At 44.0% G+C, this 20,204-nt stretch overlaps 1 protein-coding gene across 1 annotated transcript in view; it reads right to left on the bottom strand.

The window, feature by feature from the left end:
• Positions 1-296: 296 nt before the first annotated feature.
• The window catches only part of LOC126276213 (proton-coupled folate transporter-like), a 196,322-nt gene continuing 176,414 nt past the window's right edge, over positions 297-20,204 (bottom strand). The window contains exons 10-11 of the mRNA XM_049977261.1: positions 15,899-16,055; positions 297-1,112 (exon numbers count right to left, since the gene is read on the bottom strand). Of these exons, the coding sequence (XP_049833218.1) occupies positions 1,031-1,112; positions 15,899-16,055 (239 nt within the window). The 3' untranslated portion in view covers positions 297-1,030. The remainder of the gene's footprint in view (positions 1,113-15,898; positions 16,056-20,204) is intronic.

Below are 20,204 nucleotides of genomic sequence, written 5' to 3'. Positions count from 1 at the left end.
AATAAAAAATGGGGGTTCCCATTTTAAAAACCGCAGTTGACATCCGTTTGGCCTATGGCAGCGCCATCTAGCGGGCCAACCATAGCGTCATCTGGTTTCCCATTTCAAGCTAGACAAGTTTCGTTCTTTGTAGTTATTTCGTTTGACGCTTATTTAATGAGATATTTGGCCCGGTCACGATCAATGGACCACCCTGTATACGGAATGGTGAGTCGCGTAAAGAAAATAATTAAAACATTACACTACTTTACAAAAACTTTATCAAACGATGTATTTACACACATATCAGACACATTTTACAGAAATTTTACACGTATGTATAATCGTAAAATATTATAAAACTTCCGTAATAAAAACCTCTTGGGTCTTTAATAGGATTGAAATTTTCAGTAAAATAAACTTTACTTTGCAATAATTGTGGCAAAGCAAACTCAAATACAAACAATTACAATTTTACATACAAAAAAATGTTTTTATAAAGAGACAAAATGGTTCAAATGGCTCTGAGCACTATGGGACTTAACATCTGAGGTCATCAGTCCACTAGGACTCAGAACTACTGTACTTAAACCTAATTAACCTAAGGACAGAACACACATCCATACCCGAGGCAGGATTCGAACCTCCGACCGTAGCGGTCGCGCGGTGCCAAACTGAAGTGCCTAGAGCCGCTCGGCCACATCGGCCGGCTATAAAGAGACACACACAAGCTTTAGGCTCTGATGCAACAGAACAAAAGAGAGGTTATGGTTCTGCCACGTCGCACTCGCGCAGCCAGCGTGTAAGCCGCCCCAGCAGCGTCACTCCACAGCAAGCAACGCCGTTCGAGGCCGTCATTGAGCCTGCAGGCAGTGTCCGGGATAGGGCACCAGACTGAGGAACCCACAGGCAGACAGATCCAAATGTCTTGACTACGTGAGCTTAAAGCGACGTAGGTGTTGTCAGCTCTCTTCAGTACTGTGCCTTCCTTGTTGGAATTCACGACTCTTCTATCCTTGTGTTCGAGTTTCCGGAGATGTGCTGTGGCTCCTCAGGCGGGCAGTGGGGGCGCCTCCTCTTGTTGCCGCTGCTGCGGCTCCTTCTTCGCCCCTCGGTTTAGATAAATGGCAAATCTGCAACAGCGAGCAGTCTCTCAAAACTCGTACCCAACACATTTAAATAACGATATACAGGGTGAAAGGTATTTAAACCGACAAACTCTGGGAGGTTGTAGGGGACATCAAAACAAATATTTTTCCCTGATATCATTTTAAACCTGTAGAGGAAAATTTCTTTGGCCGCAAATTAATTAAACCAACAAACACTTTTCCATTTTTTAATGACCAGGAGACAACACAGTAATACAATCCAATTTCAATTACAGTAGATTTTCAAAATTGCCTCCATTGATACGTAAACAAAGGTTACACCGTCGGTTCATGTTCTGCCTGACACGGGCAAAAACCACAGGAGTACCCCGAATTGTTCCTGCTTCTGCTGCTACTACTACTATCCAGGCAACCAGATCCTCTTCTGATGCAACAGGAGTTGCGTAAACAAGATTGCGCATCTCTCCCCACACAAAAACGTCCAGAGGGGACATGTCTGGGGATCGAACAGGCCATGGTACAGGACCACCTCTGCCAATCGACGTTTCTGGTAACTGTCGGTCCAGGAATCGACGCACACGACGACTGAAATTTGCCGGCGACCCGTCATGTTGGAACTACATGCGTTGTCTTGTAGGGAGCGGGACGTCTTCCAGCAATTCTGGCAATGCTCTGGCGAGAACATTGCAATAGTGCCTGCCATACAATGGCCTAGGTAGCAGATACGGCCCATTTAAATAGTCCCCAACAACACCGACCCGCACATTAACGAAGAACCGCACTTGACGAGCGCTAGTAACTTTGGCATATGGGCTATCCTCACTCCAAACATGCGAACTGTGTCGGTGAACAACACAGAGGATATAAATGCAGGATGTATTTCACACTGTTCCATGTACCACTGCGAAAACTGTGTTCTGGGTGGATAATCAACTGGTTCTAGGTTGTGGACACGCTGTATGTGAAATGGACGTAACAATTGCTTTCGAAGGGCTGTTCTTACATTCGTCTGATTCGTCCCCATGTTACGTGCAATTGCACGAGTGCTGATCGAAAGATCCTTCTCCAAATGCTGGAAGACAGCTTCCTCAAATTGCAGCGTTCTTACCGTCCGACGGCGTCCCTCCCAGGTAATCTGCAAAATGACCCGGTCCCACGCAGACGTTGGTACACAGCAGCAAAGGTCGTATGATGCGGAATACGGCGATTAGGATATTGGTGTTGATAAATGCGCTGTTGCAGCTCGTGGTCGTGCGGTAGCGTTCTCGCTTCCCACGCCCGGGTTCCCGGGTTCGATTCCAGGCTGGATCAGGGATTTTCTCTGCCTCGTGATGACTGGATGTTGTGTGCTGTCCTTAGGTTAGTTACGTTTAAGTTCTAGGGGACTGATGACAATAGATGATAAGTCCCATAGTGCTCAGAGCCATTTTAACTAAATCCGCTGTGCAGCTCGTCCGTTGTGGTGCGCTACGTAGTACGCACCAACCGTATCAGTGTACTCACTCCAGGTGTATCGCTCCATTAGTAAAGAGAGACAATGCGCTACTACACTGGCGGACAGCAGTTGCCTACAACTGAAGAGCGTAATAAGCCCTCTAACAACTGAAGAGTGTAATACGGCCTCTACCGGTTCAAATAATCCTCATAGGAAAAAACGACATTTGGGAAAAGTATTTGTTTTGATGTCCCCTATAACCTCTCAGAGTTTGTCGGTTTAAATACTTTTCACCCTGTATACACTGCTGGCGCCCATAATGTATCTCCCAGAAAGACCGAAGATATCACAGCCAAATTTATTTGGGAGTCCACATATTGTACAAAGATAACACGATTGAAAATACAACCCCTTGTGAAGTAAGGAAGATGTTGAAGTCAGTACCGAATGTCACTGAGCTATAGCAATCCATGCTGCTCCCGCATATTACCAAATTTGATGTGGCGTAGCAGCGGCTGGGAGTCCACATATTGTACAAAGATAACACGACTGAAAATACAACCCCTTGTGAAGTAAGGAAGATGTTGAAGTCAGTACTGAATGTCGCTGGGCTATAGCAATCCATGCTGCTCCCGCATATTATCAAATTTGATGTGGCGTAGCAGCGGCTGGGAGTCCACATATTGTACAAAGATAACACGACTGAAAATACAACCCCTTGTGAAGTAAGGAAGATGTTGAAGTCAGTACCGAATGTCACTGGGCTATAGCAATCCATGCTGCTCCCGCATATTACCAAATTTGATGTGGCGTAGCAGCGGCTGGGAGTCCACATATTGTACAAAGATAACACGACTGAAAATACAACCCCTTGTGAAGTAAGGAAGATGTTGACGTCAGTACCGAATGTCACTGAGCTATAGCAATCCATGCTGCTCCCGCATATTACCAAATTTGATGTGGCGTAGCAGCGGCTGGGAGTCCACATATTGTACAAAGATAACACGATTGAATATACAACCCCTTGTGAAGTAAGGAAGATGTTGAAGTCAGTACCGAATGTCACTGAGCTATAGCAATCCATGCTGCTCCCGCATATTACCAAATTTGATGTGGCGTAGCAGCGGCTGGGAGTCCACATATTGTACAAAGATAACACGATTGAAAATACAACCCCTTGTGAAGTAAGGAAGATGTTGAAGTCAGTACCGAATGTCACTGAGCTATAGCAATCCATGCTGCTCCCGCATATTACCAAATTTGCTGTGGCGTAGCAGCGGCTGGGAGTCCACATATTGTACAAAGATAACACGATTGAAAATACAACCCCTTGTGAAGTAAGGAAGATGTTGAAGTCAGTACCGAATGTCACTGAGCTATAGCAATCCATGCTGCTCCCGCATATTACCAAATTTGATGTGGCGTAGCAGCGGCTGGGAGTCCACATATTGTACAAAGATAACACGATTGAAAATACAACCCCTTGTGAAGTAAGGAAGATGTTGAAGTCAGTACCGAATGTCACTGAGCTATAGCAATCCATGCTGCTCCCGCATATTACCAAATTTGATGTGGCGTAGCAGCGGCTGGGAGTCCACATATTGTACAAAGATAACACGATTGAAAATACAACCCCTTGTGAAGTAAGGAAGATGTTGAAGTCAGTACCGAATGTCACTGAGCTATAGCAATCCATGCTGCTCCCGCATATTACCAAATTTGATGTGGCGTAGCAGCGGCTGGGAGTCCACATATTGTACAAAGATAACACGATTGAAAATACAACCCCTTGTGAAGTAAGGAAGATGTTGAAGTCAGTACCGAATGTCACTGAGCTATAGCAATCCATGCTGCTCCCGCATATTACCAAATTTGATGTGGCGTAGCAGCGGCTGGGAGTCCACATATTGTACAAAGATAACACGATTGAAAATACAACCCCTTGTGAAGTAAGGAAGATGTTGAAGTCAGTACTGAATGTCGCTGGGCTATAGCAATCCATGCTGCTCCCGCATATTACCAAATTTGATGTGGCGTAGCAGCGGCTGGGAGTCCACATATTGTACAAAGATAACACGATTGAAAATACAACCCCTTGTGAAGTAAGGAAGATGTTGAAGTCAGTACTGAATGTCGCTGGGCTATAGCAATCCATGCTGCTCCCGCATATTACCAAATTTGATGTGGCGTAGCAGCGGCTGGGAGTCCACATATTGTACAAAGATAACACGATTGAAAATACAACCCCTTGTGAAGTAAGGAAGATGTTGAAGTCAGTACTGAATGTCGCTGGGCTATAGCAATCCATGCTGCTCCCGCATATTACCAAATTTGATGTGGCGTAGCAGCGGCTGGGAGTCCACATACCATACAAAGATAACACGATTGAAAATACAACCCCCTGTGAAGTAAGGAAGATGTTGAAGTCAGTACTGAATGTCGCTGGGCTATAGCAATCCATGCTGCTCCCGCATATTACCAAATTTGATGTGGCGTAGCAGCGGCTGGGAGTCCACATATTGTACAAAGATAACACGATTGAAAATACAACCCCTTGTGAAGTAAGGAAGATGTTGAAGTCAGTACCGAATGTCACTGAGCTATAGCAATCCATGCTGCTCCCGCATATTACCAAATTTGATGTGGCGTAGCAGCGGCTGGGAGTCCACATATTGTACAAAGATAACACGATTGAAAATACAACCCCTTGTGAAGTAAGGAAGATGTTGAAGTCAGTACTGAATGTCGCTGGGCTATAGCAATCCATGCTGCTCCCGCATATTACCAAATTTGATGTGGCGTAGCAGCGGCTGGGAGTCCACATATTGTACAAAGATAACACGACTGAAAATACAACCCCTTGTGAAGTAAGGAAGATGTTGAAGTCAGTACCGAATGTCACTGAGCTATAGCAATCCATGCTGCTCCCGCATATTACCAAATTTGATGTGGCGTAGCAGCGGCTGGGAGTCCACATATTGTACAAAGATAACACGATTGAAAATACAACCCCTTGTGAAGTAAGGAAGATGTTGAAGTCAGTACCGAATGTCACTGAGCTATAGCAATCCATGCTGCTCCCGCATATTACCAAATTTGATGTGGCGTAGCAGCGGCTGGGAGTCCACATATTGTACAAAGATAACACGATTGAAAATACAACCCCTTGTGAAGTAAGGAAGATGTTGAAGTCAGTACTGAATGTCGCTGGGCTATAGCAATCCATGCTGCTCCCGCATATTACCAAATTTGATGTGGCGTAGCAGCGGCTGGGAGTCCACATATTGTACAAAGATAACACGATTGAAAATACAACCCCTTGTGATGTAAGGAAGATGTTGAAGTCAGTACTGAATGTCGCTGGGCTATAGCAATCCATGCTGCTCCCGCATATTACCAAATTTGATGTGGCGTAGCAGCGGCTGGGAGTCCACATATTGTACAAAGATAACACGATTGAAAATACAACCCCTTGTGAAGTAAGGAAGATGTTGAAGTCAGTACTGAATGTCGCTGGGCTATAGCAATCCATGCTGCTCCCGCATATTACCAAATTTGATGTGGCGTAGCAGCGGCTGGGAGTCCACATATTGTACAAAGATAACACGATTGAAAATACAACCCCTTGTGAAGTAAGGAAGATGTTGAAGTCAGTACTGAATGTCGCTGGGCTATAGCAATCCATGCTGCTCCCGCATATTACCAAATTTGATGTGGCGTAGCAGCGGCTGGGAGTCCACATATTGTACAAAGATAACACGATTGAAAATACAACCCCTTGTGAAGTAAGGAAGATGTTGAAGTCAGTACTGAATGTCGCTGGGCTATAGCAATCCATGCTGCTCCCGCATATTACCAAATTTGATGTGGCGTAGCAGCGGCTGGGAGTCCACATATTGTACAAAGATAACACGATTGAAAATACAACCCCTTGTGAAGTAAGGAAGATGTTGAAGTCAGTACTGAATGTCGCTGGGCTATAGCAATCCATGCTGCTCCCGCATATTACCAAATTTGATGTGGCGTAGCAGCGGCTGGGAGTCCACATATTGTACAAAGATAACACGATTGAAAATACAACCCCTTGTGAAGTAAGGAAGATGTTGAAGTCAGTACTGAATGTCGCTGGGCTATAGCAATCCATGCTGCTCCCGCATATTACCAAATTTGATGTGGCGTAGCAGCGGCTGGGAGTCCACATATTGTACAAAGATAACACGATTGAAAATACAACCCCTTGTGAAGTAAGGAAGATGTTGAAGTCAGTACTGAATGTCGCTGGGCTATAGCAATCCATGCTGCTCCCGCATATTACCAAATTTGATGTGGCGTAGCAGCGGCTGGGAGTCCACATATTGTACAAAGATAACACGATTGAAAATACAACCCCTTGTGAAGTAAGGAAGATGTTGAAGTCAGTACTGAATGTCGCTGGGCTATAGCAATCCATGCTGCTACCGCATATTACCAAATTTGATGTGGCGTAGCAGCGGCTGGGAGTCCACATATTGTACAAAGATAACACGATTGAAAATACAACCCCTTGTGAAGTAAGGAAGATGTTGAAGTCAGTACTGAATGTCGCTGGGCTATAGCAATCCATGCTGCTCCCGCATATTACCAAATTTGATGTGGCGTAGCAGCGGCTGGGAGTCCACATATTGTACAAAGATAACACGATTGAAAATACAACCCCTTGTGAAGTAAGGAAGATGTTGAAGTCAGTACTGAATGTCACTGGGCTATAGCAATCCATGCTGCTCCCGCATATTACCAAATTTGATGTGGCGTAGCAGCGGCTGGGAGTCCACATATTGTACAAAGATAACACGATTGAAAATACAACCCCTTGTGAAGTAAGGAAGATGTTGAAGTCAGTACTGAATGTCGCTGGGCTATAGCAATCCATGCTGCTCCCGCATATTACCAAATTTGATGTGGCGTAGCAGCGGCTGGGAGTCCACATATTGTACAAAGATAACACGATTGAAAATACAACCCCTTGTGAAGTAAGGAAGATGTTGAAGTCAGTACTGAATGTCGCTGGGCTATAGCAATCCATGCTGCTCCCGCATATTACCAAATTTGATGTGGCGTAGCAGCGGCTGGGAGTCCACATATTGTACAAAGATAACACGATTGAAAATACAACCCCTTGTGAAGTAAGGAAGATGTTGAAGTCAGTACTGAATGTCGCTGGGCTATAGCAATCCATGCTGCTCCCGCATATTACCAAATTTGATGTGGCGTAGCAGCGGCTGGGAGTCCACATATTGTACAAAGATAACACGATTGAAAATACAACCCCTTGTGAAGTAAGGAAGATGTTGAAGTCAGTACTGAATGTCGCTGGGCTATAGCAATCCATGCTGCTCCCGCATATTACCAAATTTGATGTGGCGTAGCAGCGGCTGGGAGTCCACATATTGTACAAAGATAACACGATTGAAAATACAACCCCTTGTGAAGTAAGGAAGATGTTGAAGTCAGTACTGAATGTCGCTGGGCTATAGCAATCCATGCTGCTCCCGCATATTACCAAATTTGATGTGGCGTAGCAGCGGCTGGGAGTCCACATATTGTACAAAGATAACACGATTGAAAATACAACCCCTTGTGAAGTAAGGAAGATGTTGAAGTCAGTACTGAATGTCGCTGGGCTATAGCAATCCATGCTGCTCCCGCATATTACAAAATTTGATGTGGCGTAGCAGCGGCTGGGAGTCCACATATTGTACAAAGATAACACGATTGAAAATACAACCCCTTGTGAAGTAAGGAAGATGTTGAAGTCAGTACTGAATGTCGCTGGGCTATAGCAATCCATGCTGCTCCCGCATATTACCAAATTTGATGTGGCGTAGCAGCGGCTGGGAGTCCACATATTGTACAAAGATAACACGATTGAAAATACAACCCCTTGTGAAGTAAGGAAGATGTTGAAGTCAGTACTGAATGTCGCTGGGCTATAGCAATCCATGCTGCTCCCGCATATTACCAAATTTGATGTGGCGTAACAGCGGCTGGGAGTCCACATATTGTACAAAGATAACACGATTGAAAATACAACCCCTTGTGAAGTAAGGAAGATGTTGAAGTCAGTACTGAATGTCGCTGGGCTATAGCAATCCATGCTGCTCCCGCATATTACCAAATTTGATGTGGCGTAGCAGCGGCTGGGAGTCCACATATTGTACAAAGATAACACGATTGAAAATACAACCCCTTGTGAAGTAAGGAAGATGTTGAAGTCAGTACTGAATGTCGCTGGGCTATAGCAATCCATGCTGCTCCCGCATATTACCAAATTTGATGTGGCGTAGCAGCGGCTGGGAGTCCACATATTGTACAAAGATAACACGATTGAAAATACAACCCCTTGTGAAGTAAGGAAGATGTTGAAGTCAGTACTGAATGTCGCTGGGCTATAGCAATCCATGCTGCTCCCGCATATTACCAAATTTGATGTGGCGTAGCAGCGGCTGGGAGTCCACATATTGTACAAAGATAACACGATTGAAAATACAACCCCTTGTGAAGTAAGGAAGATGTTGAAGTCAGTACTGAATGTCGCTGGGCTATAGCAATCCATGCTGCTCCCGCATATTACCAAATTTGATGTGGCGTAGCAGCGGCTGGGAGTCCACATATTGTACAAAGATAACACGATTGAAAATACAACCCCTTGTGAAGTAAGGAAGATGTTGAAGTCAGTACCGAATGTCACTGAGCTATAGCAATCCATGCTGCTCCCGCATATTACCAAATTTGATGTGGCGTAGCAGCGGCTGGGAGTCCACATATTGTACAAAGATAACACGATTGAAAATACAACCCCTTGTGAAGTAAGGAAGATGTTGAAGTCAGTACTGAATGTCGCTGGGCTATAGCAATCCATGCTGCTCCCGCATATTACCAAATTTGATGTGGCGTAGCAGCGGCTGGGAGTCCACATATTGTACAAAGATAACACGATTGAAAATACAACCCCTTGTGAAGTAAGGAAGATGTTGAAGTCAGTACTGAATGTCGCTGGGCTATAGCAATCCATGCTGCTCCCGCATATTACCAAATTTGATGTGGCGTAGCAGCGGCTGGGAGTCCACATATTGTACAAAGATAACACGATTGAAAATACAACCCCTTGTGAAGTAAGGAAGATGTTGAAGTCAGTACTGAATGTCGCTGGGCTATAGCAATCCATGCTGCTCCCGCATATTACCAAATTTGATGTGGCGTAGCAGCGGCTGGGAGTCCACATATTGTACAAAGATAACACGATTGAAAATACAACCCCTTGTGAAGTAAGGAAGATGTTGAAGTCAGTACCGAATGTCACTGAGCTATAGCAATCCATGCTGCTCCCGCATATTACCAAATTTGATGTGGCGTAGCAGCGGCTGGGAGTCCACATATTGTACAAAGATAACACGATTGAAAATACAACCCCTTGTGAAGTAAGGAAGATGTTGAAGTCAGTACCGAATGTCGCTGGGCTATAGCAATCCTTGCTGCTCCCACATATTACCAAATTTGATGTGGCGTAGCAGCGGCTGGGAGTCCACATATTGTACAAAGATAACACGATTGAAAATACAACCCCTTGTGAAGTAAGGAAGATGTTGAAGTCAGTACCGAATGTCGCTGGGCTATAGCAATCCTTGCTGCTCCCACATATTACGAAATTTGATGTGGCGTAGCAGCGGCTGGTGCAGCCCGGACCAGTCGCCCCGCAATCACCGACCAGATGTTTTGCATAGACGAGAGATCGGGAGAGTAGGGATTCTTCAACATTGCACATTACCCTGTGGCAATGTGGCGGGGGTGGCGCCTTAGCTGTGGGAGGACAACAGACGCCAACACTTCAGAGATGTAACGCTGGCTGTTTAGTGTACTGCCGGTGCGTACCAGGGAGTGCGGGAGTGGTATACAGTACCGCTTCAAGCCATAATACCAGGTGCAGGAGGAATAGGACGTTGCACAAGGCAACAGCTCAACAGTGGCTCACCACGGTGTCTCCAGACTCCAAACCGACCATCATGGAGGTGCACGCATAATTGGAATTCGTCTGTAAAAACCATCGTTCATCGCACCGCTGCCGGTGCAAACGCGTATGGCTTTGAATCAGTGTTAAACGAAGCAATGGATGCCTTATGTACAATTCATCCTTCTGCAAACGACATCAAGTGGTAAGCACGGTAACTGCTTTTTGAGCAATACACCAAATTTGTTGTGGAATGGTTCGTAATGTGGCAGAGCGATCCCTCACTGCCATGCACAGAATATGCCTGTCGTCACGTGCATTGCTGCAGTGAAATGTGTGCAATCGATACTCTCGGTCCACCGTTCCCTCCTTCATCCAGAAAGTACAGATCCGCATCACAGTGGCTTGGTTCCGTCCGAAACGATCACCGATTTATCTGAAGGGTAATCCGCAATCCCCATAGGCAACTATTCTTCCTCCGTCGAACACCGAAACGTGCTCGATAGACGCTCGGTCTCTTCTACGAGGCACACTGAAGCTGCATACGCAAAAAAGCCTTTATATAAGCGCTTGGAGGTCGTGCTGCTGGCGTCCGTGATGTGCGCCTGCGCTGAAATGCGAACCATGTGCATCTCTCGTCGCCGCAAACGCACGCTGCAATTTTCACTTGATTTGGATGCTTCTTGCAGGGTGATGCATTTTGGGTGATCGGCAGTGTAGGCTATATATCGTGTACACAACCTCTATCGACCATTTAGGAGGCTGCTCTGGAACGTTCTCTGATTATTTCGAAATAATGGACCTGTCGTCTCCAGTGACTCGTTGCAGAGTTATAATTACTTGCTTTGTTACTTAACTTGAAGAAATATTCTCAGGATGCGCGGCCCCCACCACCATCCCACGCGTGGAGGGGGGTGACGGGTGGGGGGGGGAGGGGGGAGATGGCTGCCGCTCAGCTATATAGGTGGGACTCCCGCGCATCATCGACGCTTCACCAAAAGATGATGAGCATGACGTCGCGGAATTTGAACGCAGCCAACCGGATGGAAGGCCCAAAGGTTTCATCATCAGTATACGCCGGAAAAGCCTACATTCACGTTACACTTAAGTTACCTATGTTTCTGTGACAATGGTTCCGGAATAGTGGAAAAGTCTGTAATATATTATAATTTACAGCACAAAAAGCTGACGAATCCAACAACCCTCAGACAAATGCAAAGGTACTGTGATGTGGTTGCCGTCACTGCTGGGACAGCTTAGCATGGCGCCCTTTTACCGCTCTTTCCACTGCTGTCAGTGAACGCATACACGAGGTGCACAGTGGCCATTAAGGTTAACGTTTGATGAACATTACGGGATAAAAACCAATAGAGAGCCGAACAGTAATTTTTGAAGAGTAAAGTGGAGATTACCGATGATAACTACAAGTAAACAGTTTGAGTAGCACAAGTTCGTTTCGAAACAAAACAGACAGCGCCTATCGGAAACATTTGCACTGTTCTGCAGGTATGCCAGTTCAACACAGATACAAAGATGTTCAAATGTGTGTGAATTCCTAAGGGACCAAACTACCGAGGTCATCGGTCCCTAGACTTAGAAACTACTTAAACTAACTTAAACTGTCTTATGCTAAGAACAACACATGCACCCATGCCCGAGGGAGGACTCGAGCCTCCGGCGGGAGCGGCCACCCAATCCGTGACATGGCGCCTCAAACCACGCGACCACTCCGCCCGGCGGATACAAACAGACATGGGAGTAAGAAATATGACAAATACACCTAGAAGGTAACGAGGCAACAAAAATCACGAGTCTCTTATGCCAAAATACCCAGATAGTATCTCTGACCAACCTCTGAAATTTTGTAGAACGAAGGGAATGCAATCTGTGCAGGGTGTCCCAGGAACAGTGGACAATATTTACGGATATGACAGGAACGATCATTCGAAGCAAAGACTTTGATAGAAATGGACTGTAAAACTCATACCTTTAGAGCTGTGAGCACGTCCTCATTTTCCATAAAATGAAATAGATCTCTTCTACTGCAGCCTCTTTGCTTTCCTTATTTTATGAGGCAGTATGGACCAAACAAGAAAAAATGCATACATCAAGTGCTATGAGCACTTGTGCCGCAGAAGAGATGTGTTTCACAATAGCGAAGATGGACAACTCCTACTAACTCTTAAAACAGTGGTTCCCAACGTTTCTGACACCATTACCCCTGAGTGCAGGCAGGTATTAGCTAATTCCCCTCCACCCCCCCTTCCAACACACACACACACACATACATAGACACACACACACACACACGCACACACACACACACAAAATCACCCCAACATTAGTGCGTAACTGAACTTCAGAATGAAGACGAATTGTTTTTGAACGTTTTTAATTTTAAAATGAACAAAGTTAACTTATGTTTAAACAATGGAAAATCCAAGATCGAATAATGACAGTATTATGAGGAGAACAGATTGCTATCACCATATAGTGGAAATGTTGAGTCGCAGACAATCACAATAAAAAGACTGCTAAACGGGTAAGGTTTCGGCCATAAATCCTTCTTCTGAAGCAGATAACGCACACACTCTCACATTCACGCAAATCCAACTCAACAGCGTCGGCAGTCGGAGACAGTTGTAATGTGCGTATGAGCTGCGGTTGTGTGAATTTGTGTGTATGTCGTCCACTACAGAATAAGGCTTTTTGCCCGAAGCTTTCTTGTTTAGCAGTCTTTTTGTTTTGCATATCTGTGACTCTACATTTTCATATGGTGGGCAGCAGTCTATCCTTTTTATAATATTGTCATAGTTTTCCTGAGTTGCTTGGTCAACGATGCAGTTGGTACTGCTTATTTCTAACCACAGTTTTCATGATGATGAAGTAAATGTCGTTGCATCACACGTGCTTCCCGCAAATCCTCCTCAGAAAAGAAAGCCAGCAACTCTCCACATCTACGGTGGATACGTTTTGCAATTCCAGGTCTATAACAGGCACTACCTACAACTCGGAAAAGGCATTTCCGTTGCATGTTTCAGCACATGCGATGCATATGTCTCAGTTTTACTATCGTAGATACGTGGTACAAAGGACTATGTGGGGAAGATAATATTCCTACATCCGTTTCTCAAGCTGTAACCTTCACAATATTGTGTTACGCAATAGTGCTAGCACTTAAAAAAAGTTGTTGTTAGTAACCTATGGAATAAGTATTACAATCTTAGAAAATAGTGATAATAGTAAAGATCTATTAAAAATAATTTAGTTTCGTGACCGAAACACAACTGAACCCTTTTGTTTTGAGCCGGCAGAAAATTAAATTTTATTCCTAGGGGGTCATTACCCCCAGGTTGGGAGACATTGGCTTAAGGTATACACTTTAGAGCCCATGTTTATTAGGTTTTTTTTTCTTTCTTCGGTCAATACTACCACCTCTCAATATATGCAAAGCAAAGAGCCTGCAGCAGAAGAGATTTGCTTCACAGTATCGAAGGTGAAGTAGTGCTGAGGGCTCATAAGGTATGCATTTTAGAGCCCATGATTACTTACTTTTCTCCTTCGAATGATCGTTCCTGCCATAACCATGAATATTGAGCATTCCTTCTGATACACCCCGTTTATGTACATAAACCGGTATATGAGTGGCATTTCTTTCGTTGAAAGTGTCCACTTATCGTTCATTTGTTACATCTTAATGATTGGTGCCGTTTTAGAGACATGTGTGTATATACATGGATCCAGGTGCCTTAATTTAAGTGGAAGTACAGAAAAATTGGCCCCAGGAAGAGGAAACAATACCCACTACATGGAAGGAAAACTTGTGCCTCTGAGAGAGAGACAGAACAGATAGGCAGACAGAGAGTGGGACGAGAGAGAAACATTTTTGGTTAAATTTGCAAAAACATTATTGCCAATAATTATTTAATTTGGCGAATACATGGTGTAATTTAGCATCCAGTCACATTCGTATTCCTTGTTGTGGCAACACTTATCTGAATGTGGTCAAGGTCGCAGTCATAGCATGCTGTATTAATATGTGACGGGAAACATAGTTGAATTGAAAATACACAATTTGTCAGTTACTTCAAGATTCTATCACTAAACTATCGGCGCGGCAAATTTATTATTTGATTTTTTTTCGGACTTGAGTAAAGGGAATAATCTCGTTTTGCTGAAGGCATCTATCCTCAGAGATATAAACGTGATTCTGTTCTTGTAAAACGTAGAAAAAATGTGGCCCATGTCTAAAATAAATACATCGCCTGAATCCCATGAGTCAGTCGTCACTGGAGAACATAGATTAAAGAAAGAAAATCTGAAACCCGAAGAGTGTTGCACAATCTCTCTATATAGTTGCATTGTTAGTATGCCAGCAAAGACGATCGGACCGCCTATAGCTTTCAACTTTGGCGATGTTGAAGGTTAGGTTGGTCCTGCAAGTTTCTTTTACACCTACATCGTACGTCAAGACTGTATTAAGCGACCTAGTACAATGGGTACCCCTTCCCCGAGGACGGTGACTTAACTCTCCGTAAGCCCATCCGGCAATGTTTCCCGCGAATTTCTCAAATCGCTTGAAGCGAATACTGGGGCTGCTATATTTAACATGGCACGACAGTTCCCTCCCTCATTTTTTTCGAGTCCAAGCTTTACTGCGTGCGCAATAATCTCGTTGATGACGGGACGATAAACTCTAGTGTTCCTTCCATCTGTTAAGGCTGCTGCACCTTATCATCATTCGAATACGCGGACGCTTTCCAGCTAACTCCCTCTCTTTAGCTTTTTTGAAGAACACTAAGATACATAGTTTTCGAGCAAATTAGGAGATATATATAGCTTTCACCCAGTAATTCCTCCTCTTAGAATTTGCGCAATGAACGCAACAGCGATGAAGATTTTACGCAAATGGAAAACTGAACTGCGCTTCCAAGACACTTAACTCTGTCAGTGGAACGACAAAGTTAGGCCTCACATATGCGGTAATAATTTGAAATACGTATTTTTGGTTGCTCCTCTAGCTTCAAAAATTTCATTTTTTCGAGCAATATTTTAACGGTTGTTTTGGTCGTCCTACACAGAAGCCGCTGCAAGCAAATGTCGTACAAGTGCTTGCCACTTGGAGTCCACGCACATTGTGCAGACACATGGCATCTTCAACACAGCGGGACATTTGGAAATATTACCGTAAATGAAGTCGGAAAAATCAGAAGAACACAATCACGTCTCCACTGCCTTGGCGAACACCGTTGGACGTGCAGATTGTCTCCTTTAAAAGCTTCGAAATTCCACTCTGCGTTCTATTAAGTGAATACAACAAAATTTTGACACATGGGTCTTCCAGCCTTCGCACTGTTATGGATTAGGATCTATTGGTATAAGAGTACTCACAGCAGCACGGCAAGGTCGAGTGCCATGATCCCGACGGACAACAAGTGGAAAGCTCCAGGGAAGTAATCGATGGATGCCGCGAAGATGGCGTTGTAGATGGGAGGCCCCACCAGTGGGGCCAAAGCCTCCAAGGTCACCGCCAGCGCGAACACCTGGCCTGTGGACACACAAAACAGACGGGCGATGCAACGACATACAGTCGGACAGTATAAGTCTACATACAACCCATTTTGTAGCGTGTTGCATACAGCCTGGAAGGACAGAGGTAGACGTGCAACTCTGTGCTTGCATCCACATCCAAAATAACATAAACCAAGGTCTTCAGACTGGTATCCCACTCATCCTCTGGTTGCTCCTCTCCTCTCCAACCCCCACCCTCTGCGCGCCTTCACCGTCGTATGTCCTCCACACTTCACTTCTGCACCCTTCGTCTCCTTTCCCAAGGTGGCTTCTGTCGACTCCCCCTCCTGGATGATGCCCTCTCTCCCTCCATTTATCCCCCCTATCAACTCTGATCCTCACCTCCCCCTCCCTTCGTCTGTCCTTTTCCTGGGCTTCCTCTCCCCCCCCCCCCCCCCCATTCCATCCTGTTTTCACCACCTATCCTCCCTTCTATCCCCTTCGCTACCTTTTCCACTCCTTTACAATGTACCAAAAAGTAGGATTCGCCTCCCCAGTCACCAGACATTAACCCAACTGAACATCTTTGGGGAGAACTCAAACATAGGATAAAAAAAATACAAAATCAAAAGCAAAAATGTTTTAAAAGCAGCCTTAGTGAAAGAGTGGAATAATTTTACACCTATGTAAGATAAAAAATTGGAATCTATGCCTCGAAGTTAGGAAGCTGTGATCGAAGCAGAAGGTGGCAACACAAAAAGTTATATTGAGCCTGAAAGTGACGAACATCACTGTGTATGTTTACTTTTGTACCTGACCGCTGTTTCATTTGTATGCTCAAGATGTCAGTATATGGAATTATTATTAATTGTGCAGTGTATATGTTGATTTTCAGTTCCTAACACGTCTGTTTGTGTCAAAGAAAGTGAATACGTAATATATTCTTGATTGATTTTGACGTCAAGTGTTATTTTTTTGGTGTATGTGGACTTTAGTGTCCGACTGTATATAAAGCGCAACTCAAACATCAGGCCACATAAACTTTTTTCCTCAGTTTCAAGAGCACTAAACCCAAACACAACTAGTGAGTAGAGTCTGAATCTACACGCCTACCCCAAAACATTCCCTGCAGAAACTGATTAGTAGGTCTATCCTATCTTAAACTATAGTCTGATATCTCTCAAGATTCGGTACCTACATAGATGATACTGCATCGTTTATCAATGAAGAATTCAACTATTACCAACTACAAAAATCAAATATTGTCGACGCACGTATCGCACAAGGGAATATTATCCGTTACGAAATCAGGCTCTCCTGTTCGGAGTAATTTTGGATGTGTGACGGTGTAAAACCTCGCAAATGTTTGGTCATTATTACAGACACCCACATTTGTGTTATCCTGAATTGGGGTAAGGACACAGAGACGCAAGTGCAGGTTTCGAACAATCTTTTCCAAAGATAAACTATTTTTACTCTACACATCTTATTTCGGTAATACAAATAATGAACTACTGTCTACCTTGAACTATATCCGGTGAGAATAAACATCCTTTTGTTTAAGGCATTAAACAATAAGTAGAAAATTGAAAGCCTAAATTTCAAACCTTCTTTCTGCTCAACTGTAAAACTAACGAACTAATAAATGCGCTACAAAACACTTTGCTTTGAAGGGAATCAATTCGTTCTAATACATGTTTTCTTTTTGTCTGGAAGGATATGTATCCACCTCCCACACTCTTGACGAAAACCCAATCTTATTTATAAAAATTTGCTTTTCTCTCTAGATTTCTTTGAGTATATTCTTTATATTTTATGATTCCTAATTTTTATTCTTTGCTTAAATAAAATTAGTACAACTATCAAGTTTCGAAATATCACAAGTGAATTAACTGTTTTCCAAAATCCACTTCACAAAACTTTGGTTAATTTTAAGTTGCAACTGTAAGTTTGTCGTTTTTAATTTTATTTTATTCTTTTTTGGTGGGAGGGGGAGACGTGTTATCTCATGATTAATCACACTCTCCTAGCCCGCATCTCGTGGTCGTGCGGTAGCGTTCTCGCTTCCGCGCCCGGGTTCCCGGGTTCGATTCCTGGCGGGGTCAGTGATTTTCTGTGCCTCGTGGCGGCTGGGTGTTGTGTGTTGTCCTTAGGTTAGTTAGGTTTAAGTAGTTCTATGTTCTAGGGCCCCCCCATGAACCATGGACCTTGCCGTTGGTGGGGAGGCTTGCGTGCCTCAGCGATACAGATGGCCGTACCGTAGGTGCAACCACAACGGAGGGGTATCTGTTGAGAGGCCAGACAAACGTGTGGTTCCTGATGAGGGGCAGCAGCCTTTTCAGTAGTTGCAGGGGCAACAGTCTGGATGATTGACTGATCTGGCCTTGCAACATTAACCAAAACGGCCTTGCTGTGCTGGTATTGCGAACGGCTGAAAGCAAGGGGAAACTACAGCCGTATTTTTTCCCGAGGACATGCAGCTTTACTGTATGATTAAATGATGATGGCATCCTCTTGGGTAAAATATTCCGGAGGTAAAATAGTCCCCCATCTCCGGGCGGGGACTACTCAGGAGGATGTCGTTATCAGGAGAAAGAAAACTGGCGTTCTACGGATCGGAGCGTGGAATGTCAGATCCCTTAATCGGTCAGGTAGGTTAGAAAATTTAAAAAGGGAAATGGATAGGTTAAAGTTAGATATACTTGGAATTAGTGAAGTTCGGTGGCAGGAGGAACAAGATTTCTGGTCAGGTGACTACAGGTTTATAAACACAAAATCAAATAGGGGTAGTGCAGGAGTAGGTTTAATAATGAATAGGAAAATAGGAATGCGGGTAAGCTACTACAAACAGCATAGTGAACGCATTATTGTGGGCAAGATAGATACGAAGCCCACACCTACTACAGTAGTACAAGTTTATATGCCAACTAGCTCTGCAGATGACGAAGAAATTGAAGAAATGTACGATGAAATAAAAGAAATTATTCAGATAGTGAAGGGAGACGAAAATTTAATAGTAATGGGTGACTGGAATTCGAGTGTAGGAAAAGGGAGAGAAGGAAACATAGTAGGTGAATATGGATTGGGGCTAAGAAATGAAAGAGGAAGCCGCCTAGTAGAATTTTGCACAGAGCACAACTTAATCATAGCTAACACTTGGTTTAAGAATCATGAAAGAAGGTTGTATACGTGGAAGAACCCTGGAGATACTAAAAGGTATCAGATAGATTATATAATGGTAAGACAGAGATTTAAGAACCAGGTTTTAAGTTGTAAGACATTTCCAGGGGCAGATGTGGACTCTGACCACAATCTATTGGTTATGACCTGTAGATCAAAACTGAAGAAACTGCAAAAATGTGGGAAATTAAGGAGATGGGACCTGGATAAACTGAAAGAACCAGAGGTTGTACAGAGTTTCAGGGAGAGCATAAGGGAACAATTGACAGGAATAGGGGAAAGAAATACAGTAGAAGAAGAATGGGTAGCTCTGAGGGATGAAGTAGTGAAGGCAGCAGAGGATAAAGTAGGTAAAAAGACGAGGGCTGCTAGAAATCCTTGGGTAACAGAAGAAATATTGAATTTAATTGATGAAAGGAGAAAATATAAAAATGCAGTAAATGAAGCAGGCAAAAAGAAATACAAACGTCTCAAAAATGAGATCGACAGGAAGTGCAAAATGGCTAAACAGGGATGGCTAGAGGACAAATGTAAGGATGTAGAAGCTTATCTCAGTAGGGGTAAGATAGATACTGCCTACAGGAAAATTAAAGAGACCTTTGGAGAGAAGAGAACCACGTGTATGAATATCAAGAGCTCAGATGGCAACCCAGTTCTAAGCAAAGAAGGGAAGGCAGAAAGGTGGAAGGAGTATATAGAAGGTTTATACAAGGGCGATGTACTTGAGGACAATATTATGGAAATGGAAGAGGATGTAGATGAAGACGAAATGGGAGATATGATACTGCGTGAAGAGTTTGACAGAGCACTGAAAGACCTGAGTCGAAACAAGGCCCCCGGAATAGACAACATTCCATTAGAACTACTGACGGCCTTGGGAGAGCCAGTCATGACACAACTCTACCAGCTGGTGAGCAAGATGTATGAGACAGGCGAAATACCCTCAGACATCAAGAAGAATATAATAATTCCAATCCCAAAAAAAAGCAGGTGCTGACAGATGTGA

Source organism: Schistocerca gregaria, chromosome 1 (assembly GCF_023897955.1).
Source record: "Schistocerca gregaria isolate iqSchGreg1 chromosome 1, iqSchGreg1.2, whole genome shotgun sequence".
Lineage (NCBI taxonomy): Eukaryota > Metazoa > Arthropoda > Insecta > Orthoptera > Acrididae > Schistocerca > Schistocerca gregaria.
This window is presented reverse-complemented; position numbering and strand designations above follow the sequence as displayed.